The sequence below is a fragment of the Salmo salar genome, unplaced genomic scaffold (genome assembly GCF_905237065.1).
Source record: "Salmo salar unplaced genomic scaffold, Ssal_v3.1, whole genome shotgun sequence".
Taxonomy (NCBI): domain Eukaryota; kingdom Metazoa; phylum Chordata; class Actinopteri; order Salmoniformes; family Salmonidae; genus Salmo; species Salmo salar.
The window spans coordinates 290750-315702 of NW_025547958.1; the positions used below are offsets into that span (position 1 = coordinate 290750).

General features: G+C 39.5%; 1 protein-coding gene across 15 annotated transcripts in view; it reads right to left on the reverse strand.

Moving 5' to 3' along the window:
* The window catches only part of LOC106598467 (butyrophilin subfamily 3 member A2), a 55735-nt gene extending 34586 nt beyond the window's left edge, over window positions 1-21149 (reverse strand). For 14 of the 15 annotated variants that reach the window (XR_006763191.1, XM_045711741.1, XM_045711733.1 and 11 more), the window contains exons 1-5: window positions 16408-16667; window positions 5541-5882; window positions 4265-4549; window positions 3998-4111; window positions 1801-1833 (exon numbers count right to left, since the gene is read on the reverse strand). Coding sequence is in view for 14 of the 15 variants with exons in the window: in XM_045711741.1 (XP_045567697.1) it covers window positions 1801-1833; window positions 3998-4111; window positions 4265-4549; window positions 5541-5882; window positions 16408-16480 (847 nt within the window). In the remaining variant the exon portion in view is untranslated. Of the gene's footprint in view, window positions 1-1800; window positions 1834-3997; window positions 4112-4264; window positions 4550-5540; window positions 5883-16407; window positions 16668-20800 lie in introns of those variants that run through there. The other variant, XM_045711729.1, reaches the window with a different exon arrangement.
* Window positions 21150-24953: the final 3804 nt, after the last annotated feature.

The following is a 24953-nucleotide window of genomic DNA, read 5'->3' on the forward strand; positions in this document are numbered from 1 at the left end:
AATAATCATTTAAAAGCCTGGAAACATGAATTTTCTGTAGGTAAATACACACGGTCTTTTAAAAACACAAAGAACATACAGTAATAAACCATGAGGTCTGTGATTAACAGTTGACCCATCAGTATTATAGTAATAAACCATGAGGTCTGTGATTAACAGTTGACCCATCAGTATTATAGTAATAAACCATGAGGTCTGTGATTAACAGTTGACCCATCAGTATTATAGTAATAAACCATGAGGTCTGTGATTAACAGTTGACCCATCAGTATTATAGTAATAAACCATGAGGTCTGTGATTAACAGTTGACCCATCAGTATTATAGTAATAAACCATGAGGTCTGTGATTAACAGTTGACCCATCAGTATTATAGTAATAATCCATGAGGTCTGTGATTAACAGTTGACCCATCAGTATTATAGTAATAAACCATGAGGTCTGTGATTAACAGTTGACCCATCAGTATTATAGTAATAAACCATGAGGTCTGTGATTAACAGTTGACCCATCAGTATTATAGTAATAAACCATGAGGTCTGTGATTAACAGTTGACCCATCAGTATTATAGTAATAAACCATGAGGTCTGTGATTAACAGTTGATCCATCAGTATTATAGTAATAAACCATGAGGTCTGTGATTAACAGTTGACCCATCAGTATTATAGTAATAAACCATGAGGTCTGTGATTAACAGTTGACCCATCAGTATTATAGTAATAAACCATGAGGTCTGTGATTAACAGTTGACCCATCAGTATTATAGTAATAAACCATGAGGTCTGTGATTAACAGTTGACCCATCAGTATTATAGTAATAAACCATGAGGTCTGTGATTAACAGTTGACCCATCAGTATTATAGTAATAAACCATGAGGTCTGTGATTAACAGTTGACCCATCAGTATTATAGTAAAAAACCATGAGGTCTGTGATTAACAGTTGACCCATCAGTATTATAGTAATAAACCATGAGGTCTGTGATTAACAGTTGACCCATCAGTATTATAGTAATAAACCATGAGGTCTGTGATTAACAGTCGACCCATCAGTATTATAGTAATAAACCATGAGGTCTGTGATTAACAGTCGACCCATCAGTATTATAGTAATAAACCATGAGGTCTGTGATTAACAGTTGACCCATCAGTATTATAGTAATAAACCATGAGGTCTGTGATTAACAGTCGACCCATCAGTATTATAGTAATAAACCATGAGGTCTGTGATTAACAGTCGACCCATCAGTATTATAGTAATAAACCATGAGGTCTGTGATTAACAGTTGACCCATCAGTATTATAGTAATAAACCATGAGGTCTGTGATTAACAGTCGACCCATCAGTATTATAGTAATAAACCATGAGGTCTGTGATTAACAGTCGACCCATCAGTATTATAGTAATAAACCATGAGGTCTGTGATTAACAGTTGACCCATCAGTATTATAGTAATAAACCATGAGGTCTGTGATTAACAGTTGACCCATCAGTATTATAGTAATAAACCATGAGGTCTGTGATTAACAGTTGACCCATCAGTATTATAGTAATAAACCATGAGGTCTGTGATTAACAGTTGACCCATCAGTTTTATAGTAATAAACCATGAGGTCTGTGATTAACAGTTGACCCATCAGTATTATAGTAATAAACCATGAGGTCTGTGATTAACAGTTGACCCATCAGTATTATAGTAATAAACCATGAGTTCTGTGATTAACAGTTGACCCATCAGTATTATAGTAATAATCATAATCTCTATATGTGAAACTCTAACAAGACAACAGCCCACTTACTTTGTTTTTCCAATTGTTTTCTACACTTCTTCTCTGTAGACAAAAGAAAACAAATGTATAAAAGCATTACAATAATAATCATTAAAAGCCTGGATGTCTGCTCCCGCATGGTAATTGAATGAATTAATTAATTTCTGTAATAATAATCTTAAACCAAAATCTGTGACTATAACCTTTTAGGGCTAGGGGGCAGTATTTTCACTTTTGGATGAAAAGCGTGCCCAGAGTAAACGGCCTAATACTCCGGCCCAGAGTCAAATATTTGCAAATGATATATAATATAATTTGTAGATTTGGATAGAAACCACTCTAAAGTTTCCAAAACTGTTTGAATGATGTTTGAATGATTTCTGTGAGTGTAACAGAACTGATATGGCAGGCAAAAACCTGAGAGAAATCCAACCCGGAAATGAAAATCTGGTTCCTGTAGTTTTCTCAAGTCCTTTCTGACACACAGTGAGTTAGGACTAGCCTTCCCTGTAGCTCAGTTGGTAGAGCATGGTGTTTGCAACGCCAGGGTTGTGGGTTTGATTCCCCACGGGGGGCCAGCACAGAAAAAAATTATGTATGAAATGAAATGTATGCGTTCACTACTGTAAGTCGCTCTGGATAAGAGCATCTGCTAAATGACTGAAATGAAATGTAAATGTAATTAGCACTTCCTAAGGCTTCCACTAGATGTCAACAGTCTTAGAAAGTTGTTTGAGCCTTTTACGGAAAACACAGACCGAAGGAGAACGCTGGTAAGCAGGTGACCAGAAAATCACTCCAGTTCATAGGGCGCGTTCACGTTAGAAGGGACCTGTGTTCTAAAATGTTTTATAAGACAATGCATGTGTCCGGTTGGAATATTATTGAAGTTTGAACTTAAAATGGCCCTAAAGATTGATGCTATACAATGTTTGACATGTTTGAACGAACGTAAATAGTACTTTTTTTTGACTTTTCGTCGTGAAGGTTCCCTCGTGCGCCGTACATTTTGAGTAGCCTACTGAACGCGCAAACAACATGGAGTTATTTGGACATAAATTATGAACTTTATCAAACAAAACAACATTTATTGTGGACCTGGGATTCCTGGAAGTGCCTTCTGATGAAGATTATTAAAGGTAAGTGAATATTTCTTATGCTATTTATGCGTTTAGATGACTCCAAGATGGCCGGTGTCTATAATTGCCTGCTGTTTTTTTCTGAGCACAGTACTCAGATTATTGCAAAGTGCGCTCTCCCAGTAAAGCTTTTTTTGAAATCTGTCAACGCGATTGCATTCAGGAGATGTTAATCTATAATTCTTTGAATAACAGTTTAATATTTTATCAAGGTTTATAATGAGTAATTTTGTAATTTGTTGTGCTGATTAACCAGCAGTTTTGGAGGCAAAATATTTTCTGAACATCACGCGGCAATGTAAAATGCTGTTTTTGGATATAAATATGAACTAGATAGAACAAAAAGGCATGTATTGTCTAACATAATGTCCTAGGAGTGTCATCTGATGAAGATTGTCAAAGGTTAGTGCATAATTTTAGCTGGTTTTCTGCTTTTGGTGACGCCTGTTCTTGCATTGAAAATGGCTGTGTGTTATGTTTTGTCTATGTACTGTCCTAACATAATCTAACTTGATGCTTTCGCCGTAAAGCCTTTTTGAAATCGGACAACGTGGTTGGATTAAGGAGATGTTTATCTTTCAAATGGTGTAAAATAGTTGTATGTTTGAGAAATTTGAATTATGACATTTTGTTGTTTTCAAAGTTGACACTATGATTTTTCACTGGCTGTTGAATAGTGTGTCCCGTGGGTGGGACGTAGCCCATATAAGTTAAGACTTTAATTCCACAGCAGTGTCCTGTTTTGCTGTTCAGAATCGGACACCTCGGCATGCAAATTATTATTTAATGTCCGAAACTGTTTGAGCTAGAAGCTATTTGGACGCAGTAGTAAAAAGGTATAACTAACAAGCATAATGTCTAATGGACAGTATATGGGTCATTCCTAGTTATATCCAGATCTTTCTAATACAGGACTGGTCTGAAGGTAACCTGGTATATTGATTTGTGTTATATATATCTACACATGAGACATCAAGGACCAGTCAGAGATCAGGTTAAACTCACCTTCAGTATGTTTAATATCTCTGACTGAGGGACTCTTAATGATGAGACATCAAGGACAGGTCAGACATCAAGGTTAAACTCACCTTCAGTATGTTTTCTCCACATGAAGACACCAGCTGAAGCTGCAAGAACTACAACAGCTACTGCTATTAGTAGACCAACAATCAACCCTACTTGTGATTTAGGAAACACCTCATCTGAAACAGAGAAGCCATGTCAAACCATTACAACAACACGTACATATATACTGTACAGGAAGTAAAGCATCATCCCTTAGGAAACAGTCCTCCACTAACTAGTCTAACTAACAAGGGGTCTCAGGTATTTGGGTTAACCAATGAAGACCTCACCTGGGACATGAATCTCTGTCTCCTTCAGGTGGTTGATCTCCAGCTGATTAACTCTACAGGTGAACCTGTTGTTGCCAGTCCGGTTCACGGTGACATGTCGTCTCACAGTGTAGAGGCCCTCTGAGTCCCTGTGTCTCTCTGGAGGTCCATCAGCAGGGAGGATGGTTCCAGAACTGTCCAGCCACTCCATCTGAGGTTCAGGAAACCAGCCTCCAGACTCACACTTCAGGACCACCCCCCAGCCTTTAGTTCCATCAATAGATATCACTGGCTGAGATACAGCACCTACACCGATACAAGATAAAACAGATCACTGGCTGAGATACAGCACCTACACAGATACAAGATAAACCAGATCACTGGCTGAGATACAGCACCTACACAGATACAAGATAAAACAGATCACTGGCTGAGATACAGCACCTACAGATACAAGATAAAACAGATCACTGGCTGAGATACAGCACCTACACAGATACAAGATAAAACAGATCCCTGGCTGAGAAAGTATTTTCTAATTTTCTCTACTTTTGCATATTTCTGATACTGAATGTTATCAGATCTTATGTTAAACCTGATATTAGATAAAGGGAACCTGATATTAGATAAAGGGAACCTGATATTAGATCAGAGGAACCTGATATTAGATAAAGGGAACCTGATATTAGATCAGAGGAACCTGATATTAGATCAGAGGAACCTGATATTAGATCAAGGGAACCTGATATTAGATCAGAGGAACCTGATATTAGATCAGGGGAACCTGATATTAGATCAGAGGAACCTGATATTAGATCAGAGGAACCTGATATTAGATAAAGGGAACCTGATATTAGATCAGAGGAACCTGATATTAGATCAGAGGAACCTGATATTAGATCAGAGGAACCTGATATTAGATCAGAGGAACCTGATATTAGATCAGAGGAACCTGATATTAGATCAGAGGGACCTGAGTTTACAACAAACAAAAAACTATACTTATCTTATTTAATTAACAAGTTATTCAACACCCAATTCCCCTGTGTGAAAAAGTAATTTCCACCTTACCTCTGAGTCCACCCCTCTCTGTATTCATGTCTTGTTTAGTCTGATGTCTCTGAGCCCACCCCTCTCTTTATTCATGTCTTGTTTAGTCTGATGTCTCTGAAACCACCCCTCTCTTTGATGATATGATGATATGAGCGAGGAAGACATTTTTATATTTTAGCAGCCAATCATTTGGCCAGATTTACCAATACAACCTCTGATCACATCTCCAGTATTCATGACTCACCAACAAGGAGTTGAACGGTGGTTTCCTTCTTCAGTGTTTGAATGAAGCACCTGTATCTTCCAGCATCAGAGAGAGTAACGTTGGTCAGCTTTAAGGAGACGTTGCCATTCTTCAGTTCTTCATTAAACATTGATGTCCTTCCCCTGTAGGATGGAAACTGATCCACAAAGGAGTCTCGACTGTCAAGGTAAAGATGGACTTTTTCTGCTTTCGGGTTCAATCTTGTCCACTCCACTATCATGTCCTCAGCACTGACACTGGGTTTCAGGGAACATGGTAGGATGATGTCATCACCAGTTAAGGCAACGACTGGGTCAGCCGGTCCAACAACCTCAGACGACCCTGGAGAAAAACAAACAACAAAGATAATTGGTAACTTCCTGTTCTTCGATGGACTTTGGCTGATCACATGACACCATTTCATTCCTATGGGAAGACTCAATAGTGAATTGAAGCCAAATGAAGTCAGTTAAGATGGCGCCTTACTGACAGTTGTGGCTGCTTTGTTTGATGTATTGCTGTCTCTACCTTCTTGCCCTTTGTGCTGTTGTCTGTCCCCAATAATGTTTGTACCATGTTTTGTGCTGCTACCATTGTTGTTATGTTGTGTTGCTACCATGTTGTTGTTGTGTTAGCATGTGTTGCTGCCTTGCTATGTTGTTGTCTTAGGTCTCTATTTATGTAGTGTTGTGTTGTGTTGTCTCTCTTGTTGTGATGTGTGCTTTGTCCTATATTTTATATTTATATTTATTTATATTTTAAATTCCAGCCCCCAACCCCGCCGAAGGCCTATTGCCTTTTGGTAGGGCGTCACTGTAAATAAGAATTTGTTCTTAACTGACTTGCCTGGTTAAATAAAAGGTTAAATAAATAAAAATATTTAAATATTGCGTGTCAAACACAGGGCCTGCTGGCCGACACATTTCTATCCGGCTTTGATTTATTTGATTTGGGTTCAATTCATTTTGACCAGCTTCCATACTGCCTGCAATGAACGGCACTATAATTCACAGCAATCACTGCCAACGTGCTGCACACCAAACAATGGTACAGTGTCCCAGACCCCTCATCCCAGACCCCTCATCCCAGACAGTACATTGTCCCAGACCCCTCATCCCAGACAGTGCATTGTCCCAGACCCCTCATCCCAGACCCCTCATCCCAGACAGTACATTGTCCCAGACCCCTCATCCCAGACAGTACATTGTCCCAGACCCCTCATCCCAGACAGTACATTGTCCCAGACCCCTCATCCCAGACAGTACATTGTCTCAGACCCCTCATCCCAGACAGTACATTGTCCCAGACCCCTCATCCCAGACCCCTCATCCCAGACAGTACATTGTCCCAGACCCCTCATCCCAGACCCCTCATCCCAGACAGTACATTGTCCCAGACCCCTCATCCCAGACCCCTCATCCCAGACAGTACATTGTCCCAGACCCCTCATCCCAGACCCCTCATCCCAGACAGTACATTGTCCCAGACCCCAGAGTTCCTCTGTTCTAACACAACTTTCCATTGGAAGACAGGACTGATGGTTCCTGACAATGGATGTAGATATTCCATTAATAAAATCAGCCGTTTCCTGCAACAAATTATTTACAATTAATTTACAACATTAACAATGTCTACACTGTATTTCTGATCAATTTGATGTTATGTTCAACGGACATAAAAAAAGTGTTTTTCTTTTAAAAACAAGGACATTTCTAAGTGACCCCAAACTTTTGAACGGTATTAAAAATATATATATTTTTTAATTCTCAGAACATTAACCATGTGTGTTCTATTGTTCTGTAGTTCTGTTGTTCTGTAGTTCTCTTGTTTTGTAGTTCTGTTGTTCTGTAGTTTCGACCCAATGATTCGTCTGATAAACACAGAACGTTGTGTCCTACAGGCCCAGCCATGGATCAAAGCTGGCGAGACATTCAATAAGGTCATCTTCACAGACGAATCAACTGTGGCCCTTTTGCTCAACAAAAAAAGGAAGAAGATCAAGAAGATCGTGTAAAACTGTTTTGAGTTAGAAATGCGACACTTTAGAGTACTTAAGCATCGAATACATGTTGAGGGATTTTCACAACAGTAGCCGGGTTATAAAAAGTCTATTGTCCTGCTAATAGGAAACATTTTATTAAATGTCAGCCACCAGAGCATCATGTTATACTGTTTAAATATCAGCCACCAGAGCAGAGCATCATGTTATACTGTTTAAATGTCAGCCACCAGACCAGAACATCATGTTATACTGTTTAAATGTCAGCCACCAGACCAGAGCATCATGTTATACTGTTTAAATGTCAGCCACCAGACCAGAGCATCATGTTATACTGTTTAAATGTCAGCCACCAGACCAGAGCATCATGTTATACTGTTTAAATGTCAGCCACCAGACCAGAGCATCATGTTATACTGTATAAATGTCAGCCACCAGAGCATCATGTTATACATGTGGGGTTCACACTTAGCTCGGCTGTTAGACAATTCTTTAGTAAAGGTTGAATAGTCTATTGTTCAGCTAATAACCATCCTGCTACACTGGTGAAAAACGAATAATAATACTTTTCCCCCTTTCCACGTTAAAGATATGAATTGACAAAGTGTTTTTAGCCACAATTGGCCCCAACCCCAATTAATACATTTGGGCACAGTCGATAGTCGATAGCGTGCAATGTGTAGTCATTGATGTCCCAGGAGCAGGAAAACTGTTGAAGTGAATAATTGTAATTAGAGGTCGACCGATTAATCGGAATGGCCGATTAATTAGAGCCGATTTCAAGTTTTCATAACAATGGGAAATCTGTATTTTTGTACTCCGATTTGGCAGATTATTTTTTACATTTGTATTTTTGTATTATTTTTTTAGACCTTTATTTAACTAGGCAAGTCAGCTAAGAACACATTCTTATTTTCAATGACGGCCTAGGAACGGTGTTTTAACTGCCTTGTTCAGGGGCAGAACGACAGATTTTTACCTTTTACCTACGGTTAACTAGTCCAACGCTCTAACTACCTGCTTTACATTGCACTCCACGAGGAGCCTGCCTGTTACGCGAATGCAGTAAGAAGCCAAGGTAAGTTGCAAGCTAGCATTAAACTTATCTTATAAAAAACAATCAATCAATCATAATCACTAGTTAACTACTCATGGTTGATGATATTACTAGTTTATCTAACCTGTCCTGCGTTGCATATAATCGCTTAGGTACACATTGCTCCAACCATAAACATCAATGCCTTTCTTAAAATCAATACACAAGTATATATTTTAAACCTGTATATTTAGTTAATATTGCCTGCTAACATGAATTTCTTTTAACTAGGGAAAATGTGTCACTTCTCTTGCAAACAGAGTCAGGGTATATGCAGCAATTTGGGCCGCCTGGCTCGTGGCGAACTGTGAAGACTATTTCTTCCTAACAAAGACAGCCGACTTCGCCAAACGGGAGATGATTTAACAAAAGCGCATTTGCGAAAAAAGCACAATCGTTGCACGACTGTACCTAACCATAAACATCAATGCCTTTCTTAAAATCAATACACAGAAGTATATATTTTTAAACCTGTATATTTAGCTAAAAGAAATCCAGGTTAGCTGGCAATATTAACCAGGTGAAATTGTGTCATTTTGCATTCATTGCACGCAGTCAGGGTATATGCAACAGTTTGGGCCGCCTGGCTCGTTGCGAACTAATTTGCCAGAATTTTACGTAATTATGACATAACATTGAAGGTTGTGCAAAGTAATAGGAATACCATTTTGTTTTTGAGATGATAGTTTCCGGATTCGACCATATTAATGACCTAAGGCTCGTATTTCTGTGTGTTATTATGTTATAATTAAGTTTATGATTTGATAGAGCAGTCTGACTGAGCAATGGTAGGCAGCAGCAGGCTCGTAAGCATTCATTCAAACAGCCCTTCACAATGCATTGCGCTGTTTATGACTTCAAGCCTGTCAACTCCCAAGATGAGGCTGGTGTAACCGATGTGAAATGGCTAGCTAGTTAGCCGGGTGCGCGCTAATAGCATTTCAAACGTCACTCGCTCTGAGACTTGGAGTGGTTGTTTCTCTTGCTCTAACGCTGCTTCGAGGGTGGCTGTTGTCGATGTGTTCCTGGTTCGAGCCCAGGTAGGAGCGAGGAGAGGGATGGAAGCTATACTGTGACACTGGCAATGCTAAAGTGCTTATAAGTACATCCAATAGTCAAAGGTATATGAAATACAAATCGCATAGAGAGAAATAGTCGTATAATTCCTATAATAACTACAACCTAAAACATCTTACCTGGGAATATTGACGACTCATGTTAAAAGGAACCACCAGCTTTCATATGTTCTCATGTTCTGAGCAAGGAACTTAAACGTTAGCTTTCTCACATGGCTCATATTGCACTTTTACTTTCTTCTCCAACACTTTGTTTTTGCATTATTTAAACCAAATTGAACATGTTTCATTATTTACTTGAGGCTAAATTTATTTTATTGATGTATTATATTAAGTTAAAATAAGTGTTCATTCAGTATTGTTGTAATTGTCATTATTACAAATAAATAAATAAATAAATCGGCCGATTAATCGGTAGCGGCTTTTTGGGGTCATCCAATAATCGGTATCGGCGTTGAAATATCATAATCGGTCGACCTCTAATTGTAATACATACATGCAGACACACAGTCATTCACAGACTGGAGTTTGATACTCCTGGTATTAGATATGACTGAAAAAAACTTGCTAAATAGCGATTTTCATAAATTTACTTTAAATCCAAAAAAGAATGCACAATCGTTTGTCTCTATATTAACTAACATTTTCTTCTCAATTGTAAATATTTTTCTTAACTCGTTATGACGTTATAACTACTTAAATTTGCTTCCCCTGTAATGTTTTGTCAGCCATCTTTGCTGAAGAAAGTCACCAGGGACGGGTGGCTCACGTCAAAATTCGTCATTGGAACCACTCGATATGATTGGTCATATAAAAACCTTGGGACCCAAATGCATAATGAGCGCTCTAACTCCCCCTTGTGGTGGTCTGGAGCAATGACATGGTGATGCTGGGTACCTCTAACTCCCCCTTGTGGTGGTCGGGAGCAATGAAGTGGTGACGCTGGGTACCTCTAAGTTCCGAGCTGTAAACTCGCAACTTTTAAAGGAGGAACCACTCTATATAGCCTTCCTGTATTGTGACTAGATCAGATTGTGTTAAACTATATAGCCTTCCTGTATTCTGACTAGATCAGATGGTGGTAAACTATATAACCTTCCTGTATTCTGACTACATCAGATGGTGGTAAACTATATAACCTTCCTGTATTCTGACTACATCAGATGGTGGTAAACTATATAACCTTCCTGTATTCTGACTACATCAGATGGTGGTAAACTATATAACCTTCCTGTATTCTGACTAGATCAGATGGTGGTAAACTATATAACCTTCCTGTATTCTGACTAGTGTCTGTTGAGGTTAAACTATTGTCATGACGTGACCCTTTCTGGGTATAGATCGTGGACTCTCTCTCTCTCAAGAGACATATAGAGAGAACAGAAAGAGAGACACAGAGAGAACAAAGGATTTCACATGGCGAACTCCTAAATCCTTCAAAATGAGGATTTGATACAAAATGTCCACTTGTGAGAAGGTGGGAATGGTCCGTGGGGCGGGTATAGGGACGGGTATGACGAGTCTGTTTGATTTGGTGACCTCAGAGAGGACAGGAAACATTATGTACAAAATCAGTTACAAATAATGCGAGAAAAAACACATGATAGCACAATTGGTTAGGGGACCGTAAAACTGCTGCCATTTCTTCCGGCGCCAGTTAATTAAAGCCTATTGTATTGGCTGCTGTTGGTTATTGGGGGTTAGAGCAGAGAAGCTGGTGAAAGCCTATTGTATTGGTTGATGTTGGTTATTGGGGGTTAGAACAGAGAAGCTGGTGAAAGCCTATTGTATTGGTTGCTGTTGGTTATTGGGGGTTAGATTAGAAGCGAAAGCCTATTGTATTGGTTGCTGTTGGTTATTGGGGGTTAGAACAGAGAAGCTGGTGAAAGCCTGTTGTATTTCCTCTGATTCATTATTATTATACCGGTTCTTCTAGCGAGCAAAATTAACATTCAGATGACTATGAGATCTAAAGGCTGAGGAGGGTGCAACTTGACCTGATGGTAAAGACACATAGTCCACATCCTCTCAAGATATGCATATTGGCCACAAGGTGGAGCTATAACAGACGACTGAAATTGCAAACTTTGAACCCCCACACCCCCCGGGAAATTCTACACATTTTGCCATGGGGTGTAGAGAAATGCTCACAGTTTTTAATATGATATCTGAGTGATACCGATTAACAAAATCATTGGGAGTCCACCGGACGGTAATTAGACCACATTTTGCAATCCAAAAAATTTATCCGAAGCCAGTCCCTGACCTACAGTCCTGAAATTCAGTGAATAGGTCCCTCTTCTCACAAAGAACAAATTTGCCTCAAGGACCCATAAGGTCCGGCATGATGGATTTTCCGCCTTCTGGAATTTTGTGAAAAACACTTAAATTACATCTCCTCCGGAACCACTGGGCTGATCTGTATTAAACTCGATATATATGATATAGCTGCATTTGTTGGTTTAATCTGTTTTCTAGTGACATTTATTTGGATACATCCATGCTACTGTTCATACATATTGCCTGTTGAGGGGTGACACCCACATAAAGTCATTATCATATATTTAAATAAAAGGTCTTAAAATGAGAAAAAGTCATGTTTTTTAATGTTTGTTGTTCATAGTTCGGTCGATAGCTGCAATATTAATACCTACACTACCGGTCAAAATCTCCAGGTGACTACCTCATGAAGCTGGTTGAGAGAATGCCAAGCGTGTCCAAAGCTGTCATCAAAGCAAATGGTGGCTATTTGAAGAATCTCTAATATAAAATATATTTTGATTTGTTTAACACTTTTTTTGGTTACTACATGATTCTGAGTGTGTTATTTCATAGTGTTGATGTCTTCACTATTATTCTACAATGTAGAAAACAGTAAAAATAAAGAAAAACCCTTGAATGAGGTAAAACTTTTGATAGGTAGTGTACATTTAATATAATATTACTACCTACATTTAATATAGTTTTTGGTGGTGGAAGTGGGGGTTTGAATTTAGTGGATTTGGGCCATTGCTGGGCTGATTCGGGCCCTAAAATGGCAGCTTTGGCTCAGTTCAGGCTGAATGACTCTGGCCTAGTCTGTAAAGTAATTCATTTGGGATCCAGCTACCAGACCAGGGCCAGCAGTTTTAGATCTGGAGTCTCGGAATCAGGCCAGACGTGGACCAGACGTTTGTACTACCTGGGTACATAACTTAAAAGCATGTCTGATATGTAGTGGGGTGCACAATCGTGGATTGATTTCAAAACCAATAGAAGAATATTATAATGAATTCTAAAACTCACAGGCAGCCAGTACTGAGACCTTAAAACCAGTGTAATGTGTTCTCTGTCTGGTCATGGTCAGTACCCTGCAGCATTCTGTATGTTTTACAGTTGACCAGATGATATAATGTCACAGATATAAAGATGAGTCCTCTACCTCAATGGACATTACCCTAATCTCAACACTCACTAAATTATACTTAGCCGTAACTGGAACTTCGCTGTTCCAACCCCTTAATCATTTACACCTGGTGTGTCTACTCTTTCTTGGCTTTAATCATATTTATGACTAAAAAGATCGAAAAGCGGCTTCTCTTTTCAGTCATAAACATGGCTACTTCCTTTAACCTAACAATGTCTCTACTTGGTGCGCATACCACGGACAGACACTATTTTCACGCGATTTTGATACAGTTACGATTTTAGTAACAAGTTAGGGGAGCATTTTCGCTAAACCTTATCGTAAACTTAACTAATTATCTTAACCTGCTACGAAAAAGTCACTGCCGTATTGAAGTAGTGGGTAAATAGTGTTTGTCTGCAACGGACAACACCACACGCCAAACTCCCCTGTCTGATCAGACGACAAGTCATCACCGAGGTAAAAACAGTTTTAATTTGGATATTTGACGGATATTCGTTTTTTCAAACCTCAATATCTTTCAAACGGTCAGGGCGTGACAGGATTTTTTTCTAGTTTCGTTTTTCTATGTTATGTTCTAGTTTTGTATTTCTATGTTGGGTTGTTCTAGTTTTGTATTTCTATGTTGGGCTTTGTTTGGGATGATCTCCAATTAGAGGCAGCTGGTCATCGTTGTCTCTAATTGGAGGTCATATTTAAGTTTTTCCCACCTGGGTTTGTGGGAGATTGTTTTTGAGTAGTGTATGTTTCACCTCTGCGTCACGGTTTGTTATTTTGTTCTTTAGTTTATGTGTATGTATTGCATAGTTTCACAGTTCAATAAAATATGTGGAACGATAATCACGCTGCACTTTGGTCCGCTCCTCTCTTACGACAATCTTACATTACATAATACATTAAGACAAATCCTTCTCCATTGAGTATTAGCACGCAGTTTACATAACCTGATAATGACTTGATATTTGAGTGTATTTTGTGAGTAAAAATCTTTTTCCAAAATTGATTTAGGTACATTTTTGTGAAGAGGTATGAGGGTTGTGATATGGGTCATTTAATAGTAAAATCATTTAAGGGATCAATACATTTCTATATTGCTTCCCCAGTATCTGCATGAACCATCAAGTGTTTTTGGATCTTTCTGCTGGACAGAAAGAGAAGGAGGAATCGGAACACGCTGCATTCAAATTCAGGTATTCTATTGCACTGGATCTAATGCATCTTAGCATTTTACATACATTCATAAGTGTAATAATTTTTTATGACATACTGTGAAAAACTCTCTTGGCTGCTGACTCTGTCACTTTCAGACATGATAGGGGAAAGGGGAAAGGTGGCTCTTGACTTGAACCACTGGGGTAAAGAAAAAAGGGCACAGACACACCCCTCGACTTTCAATTGGCACCGTTGACCTGTATGTATTCTCTACATGTAGTGTTGGTACATGGAATATTCCTCAACTGCATATTTAATAAATTGCTATTGCAAATAGAAGTACTACTATTATTTCACCCTGCTGGTTATTTATCAACATTTGAACACTCCTCATAGCCTGGTTCCTCTCTAGGTTTCTTCCTAGGTTTTGGCCTTTCTAGGGAGTTTTTCCTAGCCACTGTGCTTCTACACCTGCATTGCTTGCTGTTTGTGGTATTAGGCTGGGTTTCTGTACAGCACTTTGATATATCAGCGGATGTAAGAAGGGCTTTATAAATACATTTGATTTGATTTGATACTATGTTCAACAACTGACATTTTCAGATATTATTTTGACAAACACACTTTGGTGCTTACAATTCATTTTCTCTTGTCATAGATTTATTCACTTTTTGACAGTGTTGGATCCTATATGCTACTTTTATTATTGTCCTGTAAATGGTTCAGTGAAAATAATTCAGGCTGTGTGTAGAATCATAAAGGAAATTACCTCTACTACTAAATTACTACTAGATTGAAAAAGATGAAAGGTCTACAATTTCTGTTTAATTTGACAAAATGACATTTTTATTCATTGATTTACTGGCCACCATTACTGTGGTTACATGTTCAGTATATGTATTGACCAGTAAACCCACTGCAGCCTACCTCACTAGCTCACTCTCCAACCCTGCTTTGGACAATGAATAACAGGACTCTTGTACTTTGCCCTTTTTCCTTATGGTTAATATTAACGATGAAAGGAGATATTATCTGTCTCTCTCCTGTTGTGTACCGCTGTTAAATACTGTGGAAAAATACTTAAGGATAAGGGAATATAAGTCCTCAGAACTACTAATTACTATAGTTAAACATTCAAGAAAAGGGTAAACACAACACTGGACTGAACCTCCTCAACACAACACTGGACTGAACCTCCTCAACACAACACTGGACTGAACCTCCTCAACACAACACTGGACTGAACCTCCTCAACACAACACTGGACTGAACCTCCTCAACACAACACTGGACTGAACCTCCTCAACACAACACTGGACTGAACCTCCTCAACACAACACTGGACTGAACCTCCTCAATGCAACACTGACTGAATTATTGTAACTAATATTAATGTACAACAATATAGAAGAGACATAACTAGAGGTTATGCAATATGGGTGTATATCAACTGCATGCTTCTTAGGTGTGTAACTAACATGACCAAGGAGCTACTGAAATTCAAAACTATGAAAAATTTACGTTACACTGTGATTTTACACAAACTAGAGTGTGTATAGAAGGGTAGTCAGCGGACATTAGGTCAAATGACCAAGGAGCTATTGAAATTTACATTTGAAAAATGTATAAAAACGTGTGAGATGAAAATGGACAAGCTCAAGGGTGTGCAATGTGCGTGGACATTCGGACCCTTGTTTGAAGTCATTAGGTTACATGACGAAGGAGCTATTGAAATTCAAAAATGTAAAAAATTATTTAAGATAGTGCCAGGTGTAAATCGCCAAAAAATACATGTGTGCAATGTGTGTCTGCCATCGGGTTAGCTAGAACCAGTTTTGAAAGTTTTAGGAGTAATGGTTAAATATCTATTGAAATTTGAAAGAATTGATTTGTCACTATGTTGACGGTCCCTAACTGCTGTTGGTGGAGTAAGGAAAACTACCGGCGAATATCCCTCGAAAACTATAGGAGAATATCCAACAATATCCAACATGAAACGGTCTTTACCTCGGTCAAGACATCTACATTTCCTGCACTCGGTATTGAGCCTGCACTTGAATTACTTTCTTAGTAATATTATGTCCAGATAATAAAATAGCCTACAGGCTAAATAATGAAGGAATAATGTTGTGTCCTACCTGTCGTTATCAATGAAACACTGATGAACAGAATCCCTAAACACCAGGCCGCCGAGGTCTGAAAGGTCTTCATTTCACTACAAAACAAGTCTGACTCCAAGGTAAAGCTGTTTGTAACTGGTGAATAAAACTATTAGGAGTTTAGAAAAATAAACCAAAACAGTCGAATGGCTAATTTGTCAACGAACAGAATGTAACACGGCGTCTGTTCCAGAAATAACGGGGGAAAAGGCTGGTGGAGTTTCACACTTTAATTTCACTTTCACTTACAGACACACCTCTTGACTTTCAATTGGCACTGTTGACCTGAATGTATTCTCTCTTGATTGTCTCTGTGGTGCCCAGTCTGGCAGGCTGACTAAAGTGCCAGAGGTATGAGGAGGTATGAGGAGAGACATCCTCCTTTGTATTTATGGGAACAAATATTTCCTAACACTTTGGATCCTAATCTTGGACAGTTAGAAGACACAATGCATCAATGCAAAAAAATACAAAAATGACTAATTACTGTCCATGAGTAACCTCAACCTTGTGGGTCTGTGGGTGTTTGGGCCAATAAAGTGCCAACTCAATTCTACTGCAGAGTTCTATCATACTTTCCAGGTCTGTGTCCAAACAGTTCGAGTTTCTACTTTTAAAAATCCACCGTTCCAGAAATAGGTCTCTCACTGTTGCCGCTTGTTACAGACCCCCCTCAGCCCCCAGCTGTGCCCTGGACACCATGTTTGAATTAATTGCCCCCATTCATCTTCAGAGTTTGTACTATTAGGTGACTTAAACTGGGATATGCTTAAACACCCCGGCCGTCCTACAATCTAAGCTAGATGCCCTCAATCTCACACAAATTATCATGGAACCTACCAGGTACAACCCTAAATCCGTAAACTCGGGCACCCACATAGATATCATCCTGACCAACTTGCCCTCTAAATACACCTCTGCTGTCTTCAACCAGGATCTCAGCGATCACTGCTTCATTGCCTTCGTCCGTTATGGTTCCGCGGTCAAATTAACACCCCTCATCACAGTCAAACGCTCCCTAAAACACTTCAGCGAGTAGGCCTTTCTAATCGACCTGGCCCAGGTATCCTGGAAAGATATTTACCTCATTCCGCCAGTAGAGGATGCCTGGTTATTCTTTAAAAGTGCCTTCCTCACCATCTTAAATAAGACCTGACTGCCCTTGACCAGCACAAAAACATCCTGTGGCGTACTGCAGTAGCATCAAATAGCCCCCGTGATATGAAACTTTTCAGGAAAGTCAGGACCTTATCGGCAGACTCAAAAGACTTGGTTTCTCAAATGACTGCCTCACCTGGTTCACCAACTACTTCTCAGATAGAGTTCAATGTGTCAAATTGGAGGGCCTGTTGTCCGGACCTCTGGCAGTCTCTATGGGGGTGCCACAGGGTTCAATTCTCGGGTCAACTTTTTTCTCTGTATACATCAATGATGTCGCTCTTGCGGCTGGTGATTCTCTGATCCACTTCTACGCAGACGACACCATTCGGTATACTTCTGGCCCCTCTTTGGACACTGTGTTAAGCATGAGCTATCAGAGCAGCTCACAGATCATTGCACCTGTACGTCTGTAAATAACCAATCCACCTACCTCATCCCCATATTATTTATTTTATTTATATTTTTTTAGCTCCTTTGCACCCCAGTATCTCTACTTGCACATTCATCTTCTGCACATCTATCACTCCAGTGTTTATTTGCGAAATTGTAATTATTTCGCCACTATGGCCTATTTATTACCTTACCTGCCTAATCTTACTTCACTTGCACACACTGTATGTAGACTTTTTCTACTGTGTTATTGACTGTATGTTTGTTTATTCCACGTGTAACTCTGTGTTGTTGTTTATGTCACACTGCTTTGCTTTATCTTGGCCAGGTCACAGTTGTAAATGAGAACTTGTTCTCAACTAGCCTACCTGGTTAAATAAAGGTGAAATAAATAAATATTTAAAAAAATACTCTACGTGGGAATGTCTTATGTCCGTTCTACATGTAGTGTTGGTACATGGAATATTCCTCAACTGCATATTTAATAAATTGCTATTGCTAATAGAAGTACTACTATTATTTCACCCTGCTGGTTATTTATCAACATTTGAACATATTGGCCATGTTCTGTTATAATCTCCACCCGGCACAGCCAGAAGAGGACTGGTCACCCCTCATAGCCTGGTTCCTCTCTAGGTTTCTTCCTAGGGAGTTTTTCCTAGCCACCGTGCTTCTACACCAGCATTGCTTGCAGTTTGGTGTTTTAGGCTGGGTTTCTGTACAGCACTTTGATATATCAGCGGATGTAAGGGCTTTATAAATACATTTGATTTGATTTGATACTATGTTCAACAACTGACATTTTCAGATATTATTTTGACAAATACACTTTGGTGCTTACAATTCATTTTCTCTTGTCATAGATTTGGTGTCATCTGTGATCTTTGTGATGTGACTTTCTTTAAAGGTACTGATGAAACTGTCACTTAATATTATTTTCTTAAAGTCTACAAACGCTCTACATTTATTCGCTCTGTGACAGGGTTGGATCCTATATGCTACTTGCATTATTGTCCTGTAAATGGTTCAGTGAAAATAATTTAGGCTGTGTGTAGAATCATAAAGGAAAATACCTCTACTACTAAATTACTACTAGATTATGATGATAAGGAACAGCATACACATTTGGCTTGTGTATTCATTGTCCTATAACTAATCATAATTATATTATGTTTACATAAAAAAGAGAATACTTCAAAATGAGAAGATCCTGCCATTGAAAAGACGACTGGTTAAAGTCGAAAGGAGGGGAAATAAGTCACACCATGCAGCAGGACACCTTCAGCTGCAGGGTCTTTGTAATGCAGGTTTGATAGTTATATTTTCAATAATGAATGGTTAGCTGTTATGTGACAATTAGGTCAAAAGCTCTTTTTTATTTTTTGGTGTAGATGGCCAAGGAAGTTGCACAGAACTTTCCCAACATCACCTCCCAAATGGATATAGAACCTTCACAGAAACACATGGAGCAACTGCCAAAAGAAATGTCTGAGGAATTGATTTACTGGCCACCATTACTGTGGTTACATGTTCAGTATATGTATTGACCAGTAAACCCACTGCAGCCTACCTCACTAGCTCACTCTCCAACCCTGCTTTGGACAATGAATAACAGGACTCTCGTACTTTGCCCTTTTTCCTTATGGTTAATATTAACGATGAAAGGAGATATTATCTGTCTCTCTCCTGTTGTGTACCGCTGTTAAATACTGTGGAAAAACACTTAAGGATAAGGGAATATAAGTCCTCAGAACTACTAATTACTATAGTTAAACATTCAAGAAAAGGGTAAACACAACACTGGAATGAACCTCCTCAACACAACACTGGACTGAACCTCCTCAACACAACACTGGACTGAACCTCCTCAACACAACACTGGACTGAACCTCCTCAACACAACACTGGACTGAACCTCCTCAACACAACACTGGACTGAACCTCCTCAACACAACACTGGACTGAACCTCCTCAACACAACACTGGACTGAACCTCCTCAACACAACACTGGACTGAACCTCCTCAACACAACACTGGACTGAACCTCCTCATTGTCAAACTAATATTAATGTACAACAATATAGAAGAGACATAACTAGAGGTTATGCAATATGGGTGTATATCCACTGCATGCTTCTTAAGTGTGTAATTAACATGACCAAGGAGCTATTGAAATTTAAAACTATGAAAAATTTACGTTACACTGTGATTTTACACAAACTAGAGTGTGTATAGAAGGGTAGTCAGCGGACATTAGGTCAAATGACCAAGGAGCTATTGAAATTTTAGATTTTGAAAAATGTATGTAAAAAACGTGTGAGATGAAAATGGACAAGCTCAAGGGTGTGCAATGTGCGTGGACATTCGGACCCTTGTTTGAAGTCATTAGGTTACATGACGAAGGAGCTATTGAAATTCAAAAAATGTAAAAAATTATTTAAGATAGTGCCAGGTGTAAATCGCCAAAAAATACATGTGTGCAATGTGTGTCTGCCATCGGGTTAGCTAGAACCAGTTTTGAAAGTTTTAGGAGTAATGGTTAAATATCTATTGAAATTTGAAAGAATTGATTTGTCACTATGTTGACGGTCCCTAACTGCTGTTGGTGGAGTAAGGAAAACTACCGGCGAATATCCCTCGAAAACTATAGGAGAATATCCAACAATATCCAACATGAAACGGTCTTTACCTCGGTCAAGACATCTACATTTCCTGCACTCGGTATTGAGCCTGCACTTGAATTACTTTCTTAGTAATATTATGTCCAGATAATAAAATAGCCTACAGGCTAAATAATGAAGGAATAATGTTGTGTCCTACCTGTCGTTATCAATGAAACACTGATGAACAGAATCCCTAAACACCAGGCCGCCGAGGTCGGAAAGGTCTTCATTTCACTACAAAACAAGTCTGACTCCAAGGTAAAGCTGTTTGTAACTGGTGAATAAAACTATTAGGAGTTTAGAAAAATAAACCAAAACAGTCCAAAGGCTAATTTATCAACGAACAGAATGTAACACGACGTCTGTTCCAGAAATAACGGGGGAAAAGGGTGGTGGACTTTCACACATTAATTTCACTTTCACTTACAGACACACCTCTTGACTTTCAATTGGCACCGTTGACCTGAATGTATTCTCTCTTGATTGTCTCTGTGGTGCACAGTCTGGCAGGCTGACTAAAGTGCCAGAGTTATGAGGAGAGACATCCTCCTTTGTATTTATGGGAACAAATATTTCCTAACACTTTGGATCCTAATCTTGGACAGTTAGAAGACACAATGCATCAATGCAAAAAAATACAAAAATGACTAATTACTGTCCATGAGTAACCTCAACCTTGTGGGTCTGTGGGTGTTTGGGCCAATAAAGTGCTAACTCAATTCTACTGCAGAGTTCTGTCATACTTTCCAGGTCTGTGTCCAAACAGTTCGAGTTTCTACTTTTAAAAATCCACCTTTCCAGAAATAAGTCTCTCACTGTTGCCGCTTGTTACAGACCCCACTCAGCCCCCAGCTGCACCATGGACACCATATGTGAATTAATTGCCCCCCATTCATCTTCAGAGTTTGTACTATTAGGTGACCTAAACTGGGATATGCTTAACACCCCGGCCGTCCTACAATCAAAGCTAGATGCCCTCAATCTCACACAAATTATCATGGAAACTACCAGGTACAACCCCAAATCTGTAAACTCGGGCACCCACATAGATATCATCCTGACCAACCTGCCCTCCAAATACACCTCTGCTGTCTTCAGCCAGGATCTCAGCGATCACTGCCTCATTGCCTGCATCCGTAATGGGTCCGCGGTCAAATGACCACCCCTCATCACAGTCAAACGCTCCCTAAAACACTTCAGCGAGCAGGCCTTTCTAATCGACCTGGCCGGGGTATCCTGGAATGACATTGACCTCATTCCGTCAGTAGAGGATGCCTGGTTATTCTTTAAAAGTGCATTCCTCACCATTTTAAATATGCATGCTCCATTCAAGAGTTTCACACTTTACTTTCATTTACACTTACAGTACTTCTAGTTACATTAACTTCATATCATCTCGCGATATCTAGCTCCATCTAGCGTTCTGATCTGGAAATTAACTTCATGTCAAATGTCCGATAACACATACGAGCACTAATGTGAATCTTGAAATAAACGTGAAAACACGTAGGCTGTAGTAAATATTTTAACTTACAACTTGTGATGTGAAATTGTCCCAATTACATTTGATCATATAAAATGAATGTGACTTTCTCTGTCAGTTGTTGACCAGCTAGACAGGTGTGAGCAGTATAGCAGAAATTACACTAATTTAATCAGAGAGGAAGGTAGAGTTATCACCAAGTTGCTGCATGATACTTATCTAATGATTCAGGAATAAGTCAATATTAGAGATACACTAGATAGTTCCAACTAGTGGAAAGAAGCCCCTAAGATGGCGTAGCAGTCAGACGTCTTTGTCCTTCGTCTTGTCGTATAAATCTTCTTTCTTCGCATATCTTTTTTATATTTTTTATATTTTTCTATACCTCAACTTCAAAAACAAATACTCTCCTGCAACTCGCCTCACCCAATGTGATGTGGATCTGTTTATTTCTAAAGTATTTTTATTTACCTCTGAACCGGAATCCCCAAACAGAAGCTAGCCAGCTAACTAGCTACTAGCTAGTAGTCAGCTAACCACTGTTAGCGGTCATCAGCTAACCTTTAGCTCGGTAAGCTCTCGCCAGTTTGTACAACGCGATTCAAACCAGAGCATACCGGAACTATTTTCTCTCCATATCCCCGGATTCCTACCGCAAGCTCTGAACCTTTTCACCTGCATCATCGCAGCTAGCTAGCTGCAATCCGAGTGGCTACTCCTGGCCAACGTTACTGTCCGGAAGCAAGCACCAAATAGCCTGGAGCTAGCCCATGTTAGGCCCATCTCCCGGCTAGCTGAAGAGGTCCATCAGCCACTCCTGGGCTACAATACATATTTTGCCAATTGGCCTGGACCCCTTTTACTGCCGATATGGGGCATGGAACCCCGCCGATCCTTCACGACTGGACTACCGACGTATCTGCTTGAGGGGGTACTCAACTGGCTCCTACGTCGCGACGTCCCCTGAATTCCCATCTGCTAGCCGCGGCCAGCTAGCTGTCTAGAGCATATTGGACTGTTAGCTGAATAGATTCCATCGGCCAATATCTTGGGCCACTATACTTATTTTGCCAATTGGATTTGGACCCCTCTACTACACGGAACCCTACTAATCCATCACGACTGGTCTATCAACGTCACCGCTCGAGGAGGCTAAAACAGACTTTCCTCCGTCGCGACGTCCCTCTAAGGCCCTTCTGCTAGCTTGCTAGCCCCGGCCTGCTAGCTGTCTGAATCGCCATTTCTCCAGCCAGCCCAACCACTCACTGGACCCCTATGATCACTCAGCTACGCATGCCTCTATCTAATATCAATATGCCTTGTCCATTACTGTTCTGGTTAGTGATTATTGTCTTATTTCACTGTAGAGCCTCTAGCCCTGCTCAATATGCCTTAAACATGGTTCAATCAGAGTTACAGTTATCAACACTTTACAACATGGTTCAATCAGAGTTACAGTTATCAACACTTTACAACATGGTTCAATCAGAGCTACAGTTATCAAATCGTTAAAAAACATGGTTCAGTCAGTGTTGCTTTTGAGATGTACTTTGGATCATTGTCCTGCTGGAAGATCCAACCACAGCCCAGTTTAAGCTTCCTAGCAGAGGCAGTCAGGTTTTGATTTAAGCTGTGGGGCAGTTTCTCTTCCTCTTCTCTTCCTCTTCGCCCTGGACAACTTGTCAGGATACATGGTATCACTCAATCAAGTACCAGCAGTTATTAACCTCTTACATCTAGACGTTCCGCTAGCGGAACACCTGCTCCAATATCCAATGATAGGCGTGGCACGAATTACAAATTCCTCAAAATTCCAAAAACTTCCATTTTTCAAACATATGACTATTTTACACCATTTTAAAGACAAGACAAAAAGGCTTTACAGCGAAAGCAAAACATTAGATTATGTCAGCAGAGTACCAAGCCAGAAATAATCAGACACCCATTTTTCAAGCTAGCATATAATGTCACAAAAAACAAAACCACAGCTAAATGCAGCACTAACCTTTGATGATCTTCATCAGATGACAATCCTAGGACATTATGTTATACAATACATGCATGTTTTGTTCAATCAAGTTCATATTTATATCAAAAACCAGCTTTTTACATTAGCATGTGACTAGCATGTGACTAGCATTCCCACCGAACACTTCCGGTGAATCCATAACAGGATTCACCCTTCTTTACCCTTCGGATAGTGTCTTGAACCCACGAACAAAACACCGCTATTTGGATATAACTATGGATTATTTTGGACCAAACCAACATTTGTTATTGAAGTAGCAGTCCTGGGAGTGCATTCTGACGAAGAACACCAAAGGTAATCAAACTTTTCTAATAGTAAATCTGATTTTGGTGAAGGCTAAACCTGCCGGGTGTCTAAATAGCTAGCCCTGTGATGCCGGGCTATCTACTGAGAATATTGCAAAATGTGCTTTCACCGAAAAGCTATTTTAAAATCGGACATATCGAGTGCATAGAGGAGTTCTGTATCTATAATTCTTAAAATAATTGTTATGTTTTTTGTAAACGTTTATCGTGAGTAATTTAGTAAATTCACCGGAGGTTTGCGGGGGGTATGCTAGTTCTGAACGTCACATGCTAATGTAAAAAAGCTGTTTTTTGATATAAATATGAACTTGATTGAACAAAACATGCATGCATTGTATAACATAATGTCCTAGGGTTGTCATCTGATGAAGATCATCAAAGGTTAGTGCTGCATTTAGCTGTGGTTTTGTTTTTTGTGACATTATATGCTAGCTTGAAAAATGGGTGTCTGATTATTTCTGGCTGGGTACTCTGCTGACATAATCTAATGTTT